Source organism: Lygodium microphyllum, chromosome 14, assembly GCF_053477565.2.
Source record: "Lygodium microphyllum isolate KBCC chromosome 14, Lygodium_microphyllum_v1.1.10, whole genome shotgun sequence".
Taxonomy (NCBI): Eukaryota; Viridiplantae; Streptophyta; class Polypodiopsida; order Schizaeales; family Lygodiaceae; genus Lygodium; species Lygodium microphyllum.
The window spans coordinates 40,469,640-40,488,395 of record NC_141148.1 but is presented as its reverse complement, the minus strand read 5'-3'; the positions used below and the strand labels follow the sequence as shown (position 1 = coordinate 40,488,395).

Below are 18,756 nucleotides of genomic sequence, written 5' to 3'. Positions count from 1 at the left end.
GATACATGAAGAGGATACAGAGTATCACTCTTTGAACCCCTGGCAATGACTCTAGATCCTGTACTGATCTTCCATTTTCCATCGCCAAATGTGGTATGATAACCATCATCATCTAGCTGCCCAGTACTGATTAAGCTCTTCTTGAGCTCAGGTACATGACGAACATTCTGAAGAGTAAAGACAGAACCATGCTGAAACTGAAGCTGCACAATGCCTGCAATATCACATGCTGAGTTGTCCCCGAGATGGACAACACCATGTCGACCGCCTGTATAATCGGAAAACCAATCTCTGTAAGGGGTGACATGAAAGGAGGCACCCGAATCTAAAATCCAGGTATGCATGTCATCAGCCGAATCGGCAACCAATGCATGGGCATCAAAACATGAAGACACGAAGAGTACATCGTTTCCACTGTCACTGTCCTGAGTGACTACATTCAACTCTTCGATCTTGACGCTGCTCTTCTTGGGCTGGCTCTCTTTCTTCTCTTCCTTGCTGTCCTCTGTCTTCTTGCCTTTCCCTTTCTCTTTCTTCCACTTGTAACAGTCACGTTTGAAGTGACCCTTCTTGCCACAGTGGTGGCATTCCACATTCTTGCCGCGAGACATGCTGCGACCCTTGCCATCAGATTTTCCCTTCTGCTGTGATCTGCCCCTGGTATGCAAGGCACTAGACGACTTACTTGATGCATTATTTTGCCTATTCATCTCTTCCATAAGCAAAGAGCTTTTCACGTCAGAATACATAAGCATAGCATTCGAGTTACTCAAGGCAGTCCTGAATGTATCCCAACTCTCTGGTAGAGTGCAAAGCAGAAAGGTAGCTTTAAACTCGTCATCAATGACAAACTTCAAAGCAACCAGTTGGCTGAAAATTGAATTCATTCAGATGATTTGACATAGCAGTTCCTTCTTTCATCCGCAAATCCATAAGCTTTTTTAGCCAATACACCTTACTAGCTGCACTCTTCTGAGCATACAATTCCTCCAGTCTAGTCCAAATGGCATAGGCAGTGTCCAAACCCTCTATGCTAAACAGCAGAGCATCAGAGACAGATAGCTCAATGGTCGAGCGTGCAAGCTCGTTCAACTCATCCCAGTCATCTTGTTCCACATCTGCGGGCTTTACCCCTTCGGCCTTGATCGGCTTAGCCTGCTTCTTCTGCAACAGGATATTGTAGCATTGCTTTTGCCACGCTGCAAAATTATGTGCACCTTCAAGTTTCTTGATGTGCATAAGATGGCTGCTATCGCTGCTGCCAGCCATGATTTTCAGTCCAAAATATGACCACAAATTCAGCAAATGCAGGCCCAAACTGTCAAACAAGTGACCAAGGTACAAACAAGTACCAACCAGCAATAAGTACCAGTTAAAAGCAGAAATTTCAGATCTGCAAATCAATTTTTAGAAGCACCAAATGTTGTGCTACAGCACTTCACAACTGATGACAGCTGTTCCAAGGACAAATACATCACATTACATGAGAAGTCCCAAATTTTAGCTGCAATTTCTGCTGTACATGCACCCACGGGCATAAAATTTGACCCGCACGGTCAAAAGCCCCAAAGTTTTGTACTCAAAACATCAACCATACATCTGCACTGTCTCTGACATGCATAGAGTAGACCAATTTTGCCAAAATGAAGCAATTTCAGCAAAACCCCCAAAATTTTCAAGTGTCGGGCGTCCAAATTGCATGAAATTAAACCCGCATGTACATAAAATGACCAATTTGCACACAAATTTTGCTCAAACAGCAAAAGCCCCAAATTGCACGGGGTCCAATGTGCATCAATGTCAAGAAATTGGGTCAATTTCAGCCCAATTTTAACATGTACATGAAAAGCCCCAAATTTCGGAGGCAAAATGTCACAAATTCCTGCAATTTCTGAGACAGAATCTCACTGTGTGTCTTGCTCGTGTCAAATCCGGACAAATCCCCAAATTTGTGGCTCAAATCTGCCCAAAACACAGAACTATGCTTACACGCGCGAACTCCCGTCAGTGGGCAAAGGGGGCAGCTTGTAGTAAACCTTTGAAAATTAAAAAAATTTTGCAAGAGAAATTTGACGAAAAGTGTCCCGTAACGTGACGACTGCTGCGTTTTGACCTGCCGCCAGCTGCACGTGGCCTGGAAAGTCACGAACTGACCTGGTGTGACCTGCGTGACCAGCGCCTATGCAAAACACGTCACTTCTGACCTGTGCCTGACCTGCACGCTGCCTGGAACTGCACGCCTGACTGCACACTGTCCAAGAACAGTGACGAGCTGACCAGAAAATGGCTGACTGACCTGCGCGCAACCTGGGAAATGTCGCCTGGCTGAAAAACGTGACCTGTGGACTGCGAGAAGCACGAACACCTTAACCGAAGCTCTGCACGGACTGCGAGAAGCGTGAACACGTTAGCCGAAGCTCTGATACCAGTTTGAAGTGAGTGATGCGCTGCGGAGATGCAATGTCCGGCGATGAAATGTCAGGTAAAGAGCAAACACGTGAGCAACAGCAGCGAGTGAGAGCGAGAGATGCAAGATGTTCTTGGGTACAATTGGAGTGTGTACCACTTTAGGTTTTTAGATAGATATATATGAAAGTACAAGTGTGCTAAGGGTGCGTTCACACCCGTGCACATATAAAAGGCACGATGGCCCTTTATTCCCAACAACGTCAACATGATAGCTGTGCATAGCTGTTGTTAACTGATTCCGTCAAGTCAGACCAGACTTGTCAAGCAGTCCATGCCGTCAGCTGGTCTAATCTCGAGAATCGGCGGAACCTGATGCTCTAATACCAGTTGTTGGAGCTCAGTTGGATGTAGTGCAGAAGTTGGAGGAGTGACGTGAGAGTGTGATGACTGAAGAGAAAGAGAGCAGAGTGAAAGTACTATTCGATATGAGTGTACCAACAATATGTTGGTACACAAAGAATAAAATGTATTAAAACTTAGGGCACGTAATTGTGTATTCACATGTTCAGCTTAATAATGTGCGCGTACTTTATACGAAGGTTAGATGAGCCTTTATCCCAACAAAGTTTGCACAAATGTGTATGTGTGGTATGCCATTCACCTTCTATCAACAAGTATTGCCACTTTCAGAAGTTCAACCAGGAGGAGTCATCACGCCAACTTTAGTGTTGCATGTAGTAAGCACTTAATCACTGCAATCATTAAATAAACATAAATTGAAATGCATAATTTAGCTTAACAATCTTGGACAATAGACACACGGTTGGCCCAGAAATTTGTGTCCCTTTCGGTATTTCTTTAACTTTAATTGTTAAAGGATTGAGTACAAGTTTAGATTCCACAATCTCCTTTGTTGATCCAAAAGCTCCTTGCTATACATATAATCAGCAAGCAATTTGGACCAATTGCCCCTTGATTTTCACTCAAGAATTGCACAAATGGAACCACCAACTAGCCTAATGTTGCCCCAATTCACAACGGATGGCTTGGCATTTGAAACCCTTGTTAATTCTACGAATTTTAGGTATTGATTTTAGTGTATGATGCCTTCTCCTGTTGGCACGGGTTCCATGGTGGTTGCTAAACGTTGATTTTTGCAAAAAATTAGGTTTTACAGAAGAGATCTCTTTGTTGGCAACCAAATTTGGTCGAGATCTACTCAAAATGGCTGAGAAATGTTGAGAATTGTTGAGTGGGTTGGAGAAGGTAAGAGAGCGAAGATGAGAGAGAAATGTGGTTTTCTTTGCTAGAAGACCCTAAATTCTGCTTGTTGGTTGTTGGAGCTTATATTTGATGCAGTCACTTATTGCCACACACCTCCAAAATGCTGTCACCTGATCAGCAATGCTGTTGCCAGCCCTTGGAAGGTGACTCGTTGCTGTCCCCTACCTGCTGAGGTCCCTAGATAGTTTTCTATAGCAAATTGCTGTTCTCAGATCAGAAAATGGACCAATAGTTCTCTCTCTCTCTCTCTCTCTCTCTCTCTCCCTCCCCCAAGCTGTAAACTAATTGAATGGCCGAGACCTAGTCTCCTAAAACGTTTTTTCACTTTGTATGGGCATTTTTGTCAAGTGGTAGCCTTCTAAACCCATTTTTTAGCATTATACAACCATTTAATTAATTTTTAGAATTAAATAATCATGAAAATTAATTTCAGCTCTTCTCACCTTGCCCAAAATTAGATACGCTCATCCATAATTAAATTGGCTTGTTCATTTGCAACTTGGAGTGGTTCCCAACCTTGGCTAACTAGCATTAATTAATTGATCAATTAATGCTAGTCCCTAACGTCACCACCAATACTAATCGGCCAAATAATTATCCTAGGGTCAAAATTGACACCGATTGACCCCCAAAGTCCAGTTGATATAACTTATCACAACTTTTGGCTTTGACACTTACTGCATCCTTCGGGTCCTTGGCCTATTACCATGAAATATTTGTCATGTGTGCCACATGTGCTAAACAATCTTACACATTTGATTAATAACTTAATCAAATGTTATCAACAAGATTAAAGTATCTCAAAATTTCACGTCCCTGTGACACTTGTGCCTCGGCAAGGTATACATTTAGTGACGACTTACTTCAGTGGGTTGAATTTCATTACTTTGTCCAACCCTTTGCAACATGCTTTGACTCATAGGATTTGTGGAACCTTGTTCAAGGGTTTAATCCGATGCTTGCGAATTCAACTTCCAATTACAAGAGACATAGTTAGAGTTAGGGTAACACAAAGACAGTAAACATAAAAGAAGAAAGAATTTAAATAATGAATAAATACAATGCTCGATGCAACAAATACATTGCAGGGTTGTAAAGGTCCTGAATAATATCGTATGCTCAACAATTATAATATTTGCTTCTTTTCAAGACTTAATATTTCAACAAATGGAAAGAAGAAATATTTAAAGCTGAATATGACAATTTATATATATGAAAATATAAAAGTAATGAAGACAAGATTAAGGGTTGAGGATGGGCAACTCCTCCACTTGCCATCACCACCCGGCCATATCTACTCTTTGACAAAGGTATTTATTTTTGCTCGATTTAAGTTTTTTAGGGAAAAGGTTAGTTACAATCAACTAGAGAGTGAGGAGAAGTAGTTTTTACTTTCACGAGATCATGAAAAGATGTACATACGCACATGTATGACTTACTATGCAATAAGATTAATTGATTTATGTATAGGGTGAGAATAGTAAGAGAGAAAATTTGTCTTTTTCCATTGATATGATTTGCTTCTTGTTATTGAAATGGAAGAATAGCTCGAGAAGAAATTGTTGTAAGATTTGTTGTCTTATAAAACAACGAAAGAATAGGGAATATGGGGATATTCGAGTAGGGAGGAGTGGAGGATGATGATGTAGATGGATGGGGTCAACTTTAGGCTATCTTCAATTGTTGTACAAGAGTTTGCAGCTAAGAAAAATGATGTAAAATGAGAAAAAAAGAGCTCCCTTTATAAGGAAAATGTGAGGGCTAGTGTAAAAAGGGAAGTGGAGTAGGACAAGATGAGTGTCTAGCCACATGTTATGAGGTGTGACAAGTTGTAGGATACTTGGAAGCATAGTTTTTATTAAACGTGTTTGATTGGCCAATCAGATGTCTAAAAAAATATAAAAGCAAGAGTATAAAATCTTATTTTATACTTCACATTCTTTTTTTGGAAAAAAAAGGGTCGGAAAAAATAGTAAACATCACAATTCTGCCAAAAAGGTTGTCACTTGGCTAAAAACATAAAAACCACTTTACGATTTTGCCCAAGAAGGTGTCTTCTCTCTATCCTAAAACATGGAAAGCCTGCTTGTGGACTATGCAACAGGTTGATTCAGTCTTCAGCCTTAATGTCAAGTGGCCCAAAGTTGAAGAATAAGCTTTTTTTATTGCTTTTTCCCTCTGTTTCATCTTTTACACATGCTGTTTTGTTTGTTTGGAATATCAGACTGCTTCTCTCTCTCTCTCTCTCTCTCTCTCTCTTGTGTCTCGACTCTCAAGTCTGAGTGGCTGATTACTATTGTAAATTTCTTGGAAGAAAGTTTGAGATTTATGAAATTTTTAGAAATTTTAGACAATAACAACCATTAAACTCTCAAATTGTTGAGAAACACTCTTCTTTCTTTTATTATTAGCTTAAGGATCCGTGATCTTTGATTAGAAAGTCGGTAATTGTTAAAAATTTCAAAAATTTTCAATATTAGCAGCTATCAAACTCAAATTCTTTAGAAACATTCTTTTCCCCTTTAGTATTGGCTTTAAAAGCTTTGAATTTTCTGATTTTAAAAATTAGTTGTAGCGTCTCTATTTGACAAAGCTTCATCCCCATTCTTTTGCTTCAAGTCGACACAAAAGGGAAGAAAGAAAAAAGTAGAATGTGAAACTAAAATTTGTAATAATTGTGAAGCAATGTGGATAGGGGCAAATTACACGCAAGTGCAAGTCGTGTCACTTGGGAAGACCCACTTCCCAAAAGAGCTTATTTTCTTGGGCTAAAAGATTATGGTGTGGATAAATGCTCGTAGCACCTACACATGTGAAGTAGAGATCCCGTTGATTGCATGTGGAAGCAAGATTTGTAGACCCTTATATAGCTACTATTGATGAGTTTGTGGCTAACTTGAGAGAGGGTTTGCATGGCAAGACGCATTGTAAGTGACTATGTAAATGTCCCTAATGTTGGAGGTGCATGTGAAAGTGCTTCTACTTTGTGTAATATTCAACGACAAAGCTCAAAGAAGCAAAAATTGGGCACATCACAATGACTTTTAGAAAAGTCTTGGAACATGCAAGCAAGGAATGTTGTTGATGTTGCCCTTTGTAGGTTTCTTTATGTTGAGGATATTTCTCATTTGAAAGTGGAGTCCATACTTTTTGAACATCGTGGAAGCAATTGGGAAAGGTAGACCAAGATATAAGCCACCATCTTATCACATGCTTCATAGGAAGGAACTTAATGATGAAGTCAATTGCATTGATAGAGAGTTGCTTGATATTAGAGATAAGTGGAAAAATTATGGATGCGATAATTTATGTAATGGATGGTCGAATCCTTATTGTTAGACTCATTATTAATTTCATGGTGTCTTCCCTATGTGGTTTTGTATTCATGAAGATAGTAGACACAAGTGGAGTATAAGTCTGGAGAGTATATCTATGAGATCTTGAGAATATTGGGCATCAAAATGTGGTGCATGTGTGTATGGATAATGCAACAAACTAGGTGCTAGCTGGACAATTAATAGTCACAATGGCCTAATATTTTCTTTACTAGATGCACTTGTCATTGCTTGGATCTCTTGTTTGAGGATATTGAAATTGCCTTGGGTTGCTTGAGTATTGGCTAATGCTATAAAGATTGTCACATTCATAAAATTATACAATTTTAGCATTGTATTGCAAATTCAGCAAAAAAGAGCTAAGTGAAGCCAACTCAAATATACTTTGCTTACATGTTCATTATGTTGGTAAACTTAGTAGATGAAAGGTGCAATAATGGCTTGTGACGCATGGTTGTGAGTGAATATTAGACTGAGAAGAGTGTCTCACACTGATAAAGCAATGCAAGTGGCTAGTGTCATTTTGTGGGTCACTTTTTGGTAGGACGTAAAGACTATTTTGAAGATATGTGCACCTATTTTAAAGATCCTTTACCTTGCAGATAAAGAAGCTACAACAATGGAGCTCGTTTATGAGTTGACATATCATTTGAGAAGATAGAGGGCAATGAGGGAATCGATGCTAGCAAATTATAAGAGATTAAGGACTTTTGTGTTGATAGATAGGATTTGCTGCATTTCCCTTTACATGTAATTGCTTATGTTGTGCATCTAATATGGACAACAAACAATCCAGGTGGTGATAGTGAAGTGCATGAAGGTTGGATGAGTGCGATTGAGTGGTATATTCCACGATGTTGCAAACCAAGGTATTTTATGTGATGAGTTGAACATGGATAAGAATGAGGTAGGCGGATATGCACTCGCTATTGCAAAGGATGTGGTAAGAATGCAATAAGGGGTGAAGTGGTGGGAGGATTGGAGTGCCTTATCTTTAATACATACAAAGAGGAGAAATAAGTTACTTTCAAAGCATATAGTGAAACTTGTTTATATCAATATGAAACTTCCCCTTATCTTTAGGATCAAATAAAGGGGATGGGAAAATGTTGCTTTTTTTGGATTTGTTCCGCTTGTGATTGTGTAAGGATCCAGGACTCAGATAATAAAAATTGAGAATTTGGATTTGTTTTGGCAAATCATTGTTGTATCTTGATCATTAAATGCCTTGCTAGTAGAGTAAAGCTGTTTATAGAAGGAAATTTTACTTTTCATTTATCTTAGTAGCTAGGTTACTCAATTTAGTATAAAATACTAGATCTAGGTATATTTTTGTATCTTGATCATTAAATGCCTTGCTAGTAGACTAAAGCTATTTATAGAATGAAATTTTAGTTTTCATTTATCTTAGTAGCTAGCTTACTCAATTTAGTATAAAATACTAGATCTAGGTACATTTTTAGTGTTTCTTAAAATTAAATTCAATCCTAGGATGTGAATTATACTCCAGTTATATATCCACACCCATTTGCGTATGACGTATGATTGTTCTATGAAAAAATTATGCTTGGAAGCTTGTATGACAAACATCTTAATACTTGTTTATTCTCTATTGCTTTCCTTTTTGTACTGAGAACTATCAGCAATAGAAATGACCAAATTTAGGAAGGAGTGCCATAACTCAAACTTACTATTTTTAAAATGTTATCCCTATTTTTCAGATTAGTATTTTTAGACCAATTCAAGGCTCCTAAGATTTAAGGATCTTCAAAAATTTAGGAACCCTACGAATATAGATGTCATGTGAAAGCTCTTTATGAGTAGATTACAAAATCAGTGCTGAAATCTTCATATGAGTTTTCTATGCAAGATATGTGCATTTTAATTAAGCTTTCAGTCTATACATGCACATTGCACAAACATTTCATAATCATACCAAATTGTCAACAATGCTGAAATTTTCATATGAGTTTTCTATATAAAGATATGTGCATTTTAAGCTTTCAACCTATACATGTGTATTGTATAAACGTTTCATGACTACACAAGATTGTAACTGTAAGTTCTAGTGGATCTAGTCTACACTTCAAGGCATTTATCCTTTTTGTATGTGAGCCTAAGTTTGATATGCTTGAGTTTCAATCATAAGCACCCAATCGGGTTATGTAGATGGAAGTGTGTACTATCTTTTCTTTAACCCACTACGTGGGTAACTTGTGACCACTCATTTAGTGGCCAACTCTAATGGACTTCTCTCTATATCTAGTAGTACATAGGAAATAGGTTTTATAAATAATGAAATATACATCTATTGACATGAAAGGATTCACATGGTGTAAATGTGTAAGTCGCAACTCATTGTTTATAGAGAAGACTATTGCATGTATATTACTTAACAATTTTCCTTGGCTTTTCGCTTGGGACTTGTTTAACTGTGAAAACATTTTGGGGTGAAATAGAACATTTCAAGAGTGAAACATCTCTGGAGTGAAATGTTTCATGGGTATCTTGATCAGTAGTATATGTACGTTATAGATTAGTCGCAAACTGATAGAGATAGTTGATTAGCAAGTGCTAGGTGTTGGATAGTAGCAAATAACAACTCGAATTGAGATATCCTCGGCAAATGGGGTGTGGATAGCTAAGAAATACACCAGCAATGTGCAAAACAAGAATGAGGCTAAGTGGTGGGTAGCCTGTCTATTTATAGATGGATGGGTCCTCCCAAATTAGGGTTTGGCTTATGTGATATAGATACTCTTTGGTAATAAAATTAATTAAGTTTTAGGGCTATTTTAAATGGCTAATGAACATATGATGCATTTTTAGCTCAATATCCCCTTTGACGCTTAAAATTGGAACTAGAAAAGAACCATAGTAGCTCAAGCCCAAGGTTTTCTTTTATGCGAAGGCGTTACTCCCTAAAGCAGTTAGACGTATGTTGGTTGTGATCTACCAAGATTATAGAGGTGAGGATTATCTTATCAAGAGAGCCCAAGTGATCACCCCAAAGATGCTAAGGCATTGAACAAAGGGTGCTCGTTAGCTTCCCAATGGCCTACCAAAATTTGCAAAGGCGGATGGAACCGCAATGAACAAAAAAATAGGGCTTTTAATCTTTGGTTTGATTTATCATTAAGTGTGGGTTTTCAATTAGTATTCGTTCTATTGAGTAATCCGTGCCCTAGGGGAGAATAAAAGGGATGGTTAGATCCACATATCATGAAATGGACAAGCTCTTTCAATTAGCAGTGGGTGTCGGTGATGAATGAAAAAGCTATGAAGAAGCTATAAGCGATATGTGAAAAAGCAAGTACATATGTATGTTTACAAGAATGTAACTCCAATGCATGGAGTTATGCAAAGGGCAATACAAATCATTATGCTAATGTAAAATACAATGCGACGGTGCCATTTGGATGGTACTCTCATAGTAGAATTGTTCACTTGCCTAAGTGTCCTTTACAATCATAGTCATGTAGAGGATGCGGATAATGATATAATATACAAGAAATATTTATGTGTAAAGCAATAAGTGAATCAAAATCTTGTCACCCTCAAGAGAAGAAGGTCGCCTCCTCTCAAAGTGTAAGGGAAAGCCAAGGGGAAATCTCTCTTTGCATTAAACTAAGGTAGTAGAGGAGGGAGCACCCACACTAATTTGAGAAAGAGGATATTGAAGAATTGGATGGTTGACCAACTTGGTCAAAAGATATGCAAAATTATTTGATGATGATACAAACTCCAGGTGAATATCGCCTAGCTCAACTTGCTCTTTGGTGAAATGGTAGTCTATATCAATATGTTGCATTTGTGGATTGATGATAGGGTTACTAGTTAGTGTAATAGCATTTAGGTTATCGCAGTAGAAAACAATCAATGAAACACATGAAAAGTGAAGTGTTGCTTGCAAGCTTCTTAGATAAACAACTTTTGTGGTGCCATCAAAGAGAACCTGATACTCAGCTTTGGCCGTGGAATCGGCCATCGTCTCTTGTTTACGGATTGATCAAGAAATGGGAGTCATGCCCAAAGAGAAGATAATGAAGTAATAGGGGAGAATACACCCATGCCTATTCGTGTCAGTCCATAAAAAATAAGTATGCTGAACATATTTCAATACGCATATAATCCAATGCGAGATCTTAGATTCATTGAAATATTGATGGAGTAAAGAGACATTATGCAAGGCTTGGCCTAGTATGAATCAACAAGAGTAATTTCCCTATAATTGATCGATAAGTAATCATGTTGTTATTCCCCACAACTGGATAGACATTGTGAATGACGCCAAGCATAACATTCTCCACAATAGAATGAGCATTTTGAATGACACCAAGCACTGCTCTACCACCCATCATGGTGGCCATATCATTCTTAACCCTCAAAGTAATTGTGTTCAAATAGCCTAAATACATATTACAATCGAAGGTTAGTAACCTTAGTCACTAATTTGTCAATTTGAAGCTTCTAGGATTGGGAAAGCAACCTGCAACCTACAGGACACATGATCCATCCTTTTGGTCTACCCCACATCATGCCCTGCATCTCACTAAACATTTTATTGGTATGCTTTGGCTCATAGACCGAGGGAATCCTTTAAAAGCTTGGCAATGGGATCGAGAGGCGTGGCTATAGTCCATGTTTGATCAATGCAATACAACTCGACTAAGTGAAGGACGTACTTTTGTTGTGAGATAAAAATACTATCCCCACATCAACCTACCTTCATCTCTAAGAAATAGGACAACTGACCAAGCTCAGTAATCTCGAATGTGAAACAAAGCTAGGCCTTGATATAGTCTATGGTAGCAAAAATTGAGCCTGTTACAAATAGATCATCAATATATAGAAGGATCTTATGGATTCCCTCTCAAGTAGATTTGACATATAAGTTCGGGTCATAATGGGTAGAATGGTAACCATGAGTTCAAAGGAACTCATCCATCCTATGGAACCAAGAGTGCATAGATGATCCACCAAAGTCCATGTCTCATTTTGGTTCAATACTCTCAAGCCTCTCTTCACGGCCTCTCGCCATTGGGGATACTTTATAGCCGCCTATCAACTTTGTGGCTTTGAATGGGCTATGTAATCTGTTGTAAAAACATACACAAATGACATACTAGGTGCAAGTAAGGCACATCGTCTAGTGACCTTTGGGGTGGAATTCAGTGAAAGGATTCCCAAACCTTGCATGGTCTATTGGTACTAGTGAGGTAACGGGTCTTGTGGAGCAAACCTAAGGATTGAAGGTTTTTGCTGATGGATCAAGAATGGGTAGCAGACCTAGCTCAAATGTCACTATTTTTGATATAGTAGGTAGAGGGATAAACTTAGAGGCCGGTGTAGTGGATTGTACAAGGATTGGTGGTATGGGGAGGTTGGAAGAGTCTCAAGGAGGATGGGGAGCCTCCCTTTGGTTGGAAGGGAGGTTTTCCTTTAAAATATCTTTTCAAAGAAGTGCTAGCTTGAAATCTTTTTAGCTTGTGCAGCTATATAACGGTGTTTTTTTCTAAAAATGTTTGAACTTGGATGATAATGTTCATGTCTCTTTTTTTGTAGGATCTTAAATGCGTATTCAAAGACTCCTCCAAAAAGAAAGGTGTTTTCTCCTAGGTATGTGTACCTTTGCTAACATTATTTGTTTGGCACTGATTGTGTCTGCAATGGTATTGTTTATCTTTGAATCTAGTCACGATATTTGTGGTGAACTGCGACAAATTTCTACTTTTAGTGGCACATTTTCTTTTAAAGTTAAATGGAAGGGCTAGGTCTTTTACAAAAATAACACAAGGGGATATGTAAGCTCTCAAACAGACATTAATTAATTACATTACTCTTGAAGGCTACCCATTTTCAAGGATGAGTTTTCTGTTCTCTACAGGTCAGCTTGGTGGCTTATGTAAAATTAGGAATCCGCAAGATAATGTGCAAGGATTCTAGGGTAGTTATGTGATGATATCCGTGTTGTTTGCTTTCTGCTCATTTTGATAACAAGATTTTGGGATCCTTGGGACTGATGGCCATGCCTTTCCACATGCTATATGAACAGAAACTTCTCTAATCATCAAACATTCAACGGCCAGTCAACTTTGTAAATGGCTAGTGACTCCTTGGCTAGGGATTGGGTTTTTGTGGTGCCTTGATGTGCTTGGCTTTTTATGGTGCCTTGCTGGGATTGGGTTTCTGTGGTAAAATGGCAGTTGAGCATGTAGGCTGCAGCAATGATTGTGCGTGCCCATGCTTGGGCAAAACAGAACAATTGTGACAAGCAATTGAAGTGGAGATAAAGTTAGATGATAAGTGTTGAATGGTAGTGTTGCACAACCCTCTCACTGTTGGTTGCCTGTATCTCTTGGTTTTTAGACTGCACAAGTGCTGACCCTTTGCACATCACCTTCTCTTCCTGTTCCAAGTTATGCATCTCAAGAATCCTGAAGTATTGCATTAAGCTGCTGAGGCTTTGATATTTTTGAAAACCAGATCCATGTACATTTTAGCTTTTGTGAAGAAATTGGGGTAAATTATCTAGTTCCTGGGCTGAATGGTTGAGATTCAATGGCGCACTCGTTGAGACAGCAGATAAATCCTAAATACAGCAGTAATTAAGTCTGAAAGACAACAGAAAGGGAGAAACTATCAATTTGATGTTAAGAAAGTGCTGTAACTGCAATCCCCTCCTGTTTTAGAGAGAGAAAGTCCGGGCATCTTCTGGTTTTTAGGGTTTTTCTACAGTCTGAAACCCTAATCTCTGCACCAGCAATTGCCAGTGATGTCATTTTTAGGGTTTGTTGCTGTTTATAGTCCCTAGATCTTCTCTAGATCAGGTTGCCCTCCTGTCTTACAGCTTCAGCAGCCATCTCCCTACCTGCAACTAAGTTCTCCACCCTCAGAGCTGCCCCTAACAGTCCAGAATTAGAGAAAAACAGCCCTAACATGGAAGATACACTAAAACTGATCCAAACTTGACATTTGGCAAAATTCCATTTTCATTGGGGTCTCCACATGCAAAAAGGAGCTGTGTAGCTCTTTGGCCCTACCCTCATTAAGATAACATTCAAGGCTGCCCAACCTCAATTTTAAATCTTAACCTCTTTGAACTTGAAAGTGTTGAAACCTCCCACAAACCTTAGAGTAGGGCATTAAATCAATTAAAAGTGTAATCCTCATGACACTGAAAGTCATATCCAAGGGGAAATTTAATCTTCTTTACCAAGATTTCTCCTAGATATCCCTTTGGTACCTGTCCATAACAACTTTTGCCAATGTCCCCCATTGCAGAGACTAGGTGTCATGACAACATGTATTTTTGAAACCTCACTTAACATATGGATTAACTTATAATCACGTGGTTAAGTATATGGTGCATATATGAGGGATAATTGGGATTAGAGTAAATTTACGAGCTCGGGACTTCAAGAAATCACGGGATGTCAAAGATAAACATTGCTATAAAATATGCCGCACAGATACTTGGTAGTATTTGGTGCAAGTTGGTCTAGGTCATTCATTTGGCCATAAGTATCAGTTGGTGATACTAGAGAAGTGGCGTTTAGTGGTACTTAACGCCAATCTAATGGCCAAAGATGGTGTAGGCACTCGGAAATGAAAGTTGTCTAGCCAATTTAATTATTGGCCAGTTAGATTATTTTTCAGGGCACCAAAATAATTATTAGATTGATTTTCCGTATTTAAAAACTGAAATTTAATATTTAATTATGGATAATGTTGGAAAAACCATTTGGAAAGGTTGCTACTTGCCCATGCAAGAGTAAAGTCTAAAAAACGTATTTAGAGGATGCAGAAGCATTTTTAGTGTATTTAGCCTGCAAGAGAGAGGGAGGAGATGCTGTTGGTCTGATTTGCAGCCATTGGAGGACCTTCTGAGGCAACTAAGGGCAGGAGAAGACCAATCAATAGCGAGTATTGTTGAGACAGGATGACAGTAATAAATGACTAATTTTCTTCAGTTCTTTGTATCCACGGGTTGTTGAGATAGAGCAACATCAGTAAATGATAGATTTTCTTCGGTTTTTCATGAAGAAAGTCTGAGTTTTCTCTCTCCTCAATATCCTCTCTCATCTCCCAGCCGTTGTATAGCCTTGTCTCGAAGTTTACAGCATTGAGATCACTCGAGGTTGAGAAATTTCAAATTTCTTTGTTTTAAACCCTAATCTCAGAAATCAGGATTTAGCAGCAGCCTTGAGAAGCATGCTAGAAGTTGGAAACTCCAAGACTTGGATTCAACAAGGTTGAAGTTGTTTTTAGTCAAATTCAAGTGGAGGAACAAGCAAATCAATGAATTTGGGGCATTTTTCATCTCTATTAAAGCGGGTAAAGGCCAATTGACTGCCGGAATCAAGGGGCAAATCAGATCGAAGACGTGCTAGTCATTTTGGACGGGAAGGGGAGTTGGAATATCAAAAGGGATGGGAGAATCCCATTGTACATCAACTTCTTCTTAAATTAAGTTAAATAAATATCGAAAGGAGTGCTAGTTTTGAGACCAACAAGGTGTCCATTATCCAATATTGTAAGTTAATTGCATTTCTTAGTTTTGTAATAAATATTATTGTTGTAACTAAGTTGTAATTAGGGAATTACTACCCATCCATGGAAGGAAGGTTGGTTACACTAGGATTGTCTATCATTGTGACACACGTAACTTAATCTCACATGTGTGTACTTTAAGCTTTACAACTTAAGTATCTAGAGAGCATTAAGTTAAAAATTCACATTTCCATGACAAACCTTACCACTAGAAATACATGTCAGTGTCATTAGTCAATTTGTATGTTTATCTATTGTATAACACTGCTAATGTCCTCTACATGTTTAACTTTGTAGGCACTTATAGTAGTCACGATCCATACGCATGAATCATAACTACTATCAAAACTATATGAATGCATCCACATGTCAAAATCCAACACTGTTTTGAGCACCAAGGCAAAATAATGTATAAACTAAGCATAACTAGTGCCTCATAGCAATGATGTACTACATGATACTCCTGTAAAGGCAGCAGAGCACACATAAGTTACAAACCACATGTATCTTACGCAAGTATACTTCTCTTGGATGACCAACAAATGTACAAGGCATAATCCATTTGTTGCAAATGTACATTATATCCAAATGTATATTCCATGTATGAACTCTAGATGCACTATATACTAGAGTTGTTCATCACACTAGAGGAGTGGAAGTGCTACATTCCCCTTAAATCATTAGGCAATGCTGTGGATCTTCCAAACTCTACTGAGCATGATTGAGGCTGATCTAAAGTTAGCTCCAACTCAAAGGCTTCTAGGTAAAGTTGCAACAACTGAGAGTGGTTTGCCAAGTCACCCTCTTCCATCCATTTGGCATCCATTGGTAAATAAATATGAAATTCCATCAAGTATCTCTTGGAAAATTTACCTCTAATCTTTTTTATTTTGATCTTGCTCTATTGGGACAATTCGTTGCCCTTTGTTCCTCTTATTCACATACAAAGTATTTATTTGTAGCCATTAACTCCTTGCATTGTATGAGTATTTTCCAAGTTTTTTGCTGCTTGTTTTTTATCTTCTCAATCCTATATTTAGAAATACATCTCTTTTCAACCTTCAAAAACTTCTCGGAGGGCTCCTCCTTATCATCATCATCATCTTGGAAGCGTGAATCCTTTCCACGTAGCAAAGCATTGGTTGTAGTTGTTGTCTCTATGAGTTGTGACATCATGGTCACGGTGGTCTTTATACAAAAATCCCCAATTTCTTTAGGCAGCCTCCAACAATACTTCACTTGCTCATGAAGAGGGACCGCTCTATAAGAAGTGACAAGCATCAATAGGTCTCAAAATTCCTTATTGTGTTGCTCCAAATTTTTACCCTGGAGTCTGGGATGCATCCAACTTATATTCCAAGCTAGGGTGGTTTCATACATTTAGTACGATATGTTTAGTACACGAATATGTATGGTATGGAGCGTATACAAAAAATTTTAAGAACAAAATACGTTGTTTCATATGTTTATTAAACAATACATATAAAATTATACATAAAATCAGTCTACACACTTATAAAATGTGCAACGTAAAGATAGATCATGGAGACCTAAGCATTGTGGAAAAGAATGATGAGAAAGGAGAAGAGGGAGAGAGAGGGATTTGGGAGAGGGAGAGGGAGAGGTAGAGAGAGAGAATGTAATATGTATGATTGAAACTTGAAAGTAAGAAAGAGGGAGAGGGTGAGAGAGGAGGAGGGAGAGGGATCGGGAGAGGAGAGGAAGAGGAGGTGAGAAAAGAATAGGGAGAGGGAGAGGGAGAGGAAGAGAGATAGGAATAAGAGGAAGAGAATGCAAGGGAAATGGAGAGGGAGAGGGAGAGGAAGAGAGATAGAGTAGGGTGATTCAAGAAGATAGTGGCTTGAAACTTGAGCTAAAGAGAGGAAAATTGATGAAGATAGAGGCTGATTTGTGTGGTGAGATGGGAAGGAGATTGCCCTTTTATAAGGGCTGAGGTGAAAGAGGAGAAGAGAAAGGAGTATGAAAGAGGGAGGAGTGTGAAAGAAGAGAAGTTTGAATGTGTAACAATCCAAAAAATGGGCAAATTTTTGTAAAAATGTGCCAACAGAAATGATCGTTTTTTTTTATATAGTTCGAATACACGCAAACCGTATGGTATTGTATGAAATGAACGTATAGTATCATACAAAACATATCGTATATGCATGGAATGGACACTGTTCCAAACAGTCCTAATATCCACTTCAAAGGTGCTTGTCAACCAATTAGAAGCAAACATTTGCCTAAATTGTATCCATGTTAATGGTGCTCTACCTTGCATTTGAAGTGGAAACCGCCACTACAATGCATTTCCCTTCAAGAAAGTGGTCGTTTTCCAAATCTTAGACAATTTGGTAAAGTTGCCTCTCAAATAGGTCGCATCAAATTGTTGAATGAAAGTCGAAGTTTTCAACCTCTCTCATGCATCACTGTAGGTCTCAAACTTCACTCCTTTTCCACCCTCATCATTGTTCTTTCAAGCCCCCTTGGGAGTCAAATTATGATAAAGAGGCTGCTGCAAAAAGAGTGTACTTTTTGCCTTTGCATTTTAACCAGGACCGTAAGAAGCATTTGCATACCAACATTCATTCCTTGCGGCCCATACATAGAAGGGGGTATTGATGCATTATCATACATGCCACTTTGCGACCCAAGTATCTTGCCAATGCTACCATTCATGGGGTTTTGCATTCCACTTGCCATATTTGAATACATTGGGTCTTGCATTCCATGCATTGGTTGTTGCATACATAGTAATGGCGAGTTTCGGAAATGAGGGAGATGATAATGGAAAAAATTAGAGCTCTAGAGTTTCGACTAAATTTTGGAAACGGGTTTTTGGATTATACACCGAAATACATACATTATTATGTAGTATATAAATATATAAATGCCTATAATAACACATATCCAAATTTCATACAAAACTTTGAGTCTTTATGTCATATGATCGAAATCATAATTTATCACACATATATCACAAGTGAAGACTCAATGGTTAAGACAATTAAGACTTAACTTTCAAAACTTTAAACAACAAAATGAATTATAATTTATGACTCGTGAATCATCTAAAGGTTGACATTAAGAATGGTAGAAACAAAATGCATAATAAATAAAATCAAAATACATGTAATTGTGTCATCTTAATAAGTGAACAATCATGATATCACCA

The 18,756-nt window shown here is 38.3% G+C and overlaps 1 protein-coding gene across 2 annotated transcripts in view; it reads left to right on the top strand.

The window, feature by feature from the left end:
* The window catches only part of DCP1 (decapping 1), a 55,456-nt gene that overhangs the window by 19,048 nt on the left and 17,652 nt on the right, over nt 1-18,756 (top strand). For both annotated transcript variants that reach the window (XM_087692703.1, XM_087692704.1), the window contains one exon: nt 12,594-12,647. In XM_087692703.1, the coding sequence (XP_087548829.1) occupies nt 12,594-12,647 (54 nt within the window). The remainder of the gene's footprint in view (nt 1-12,593; nt 12,648-18,756) is intronic.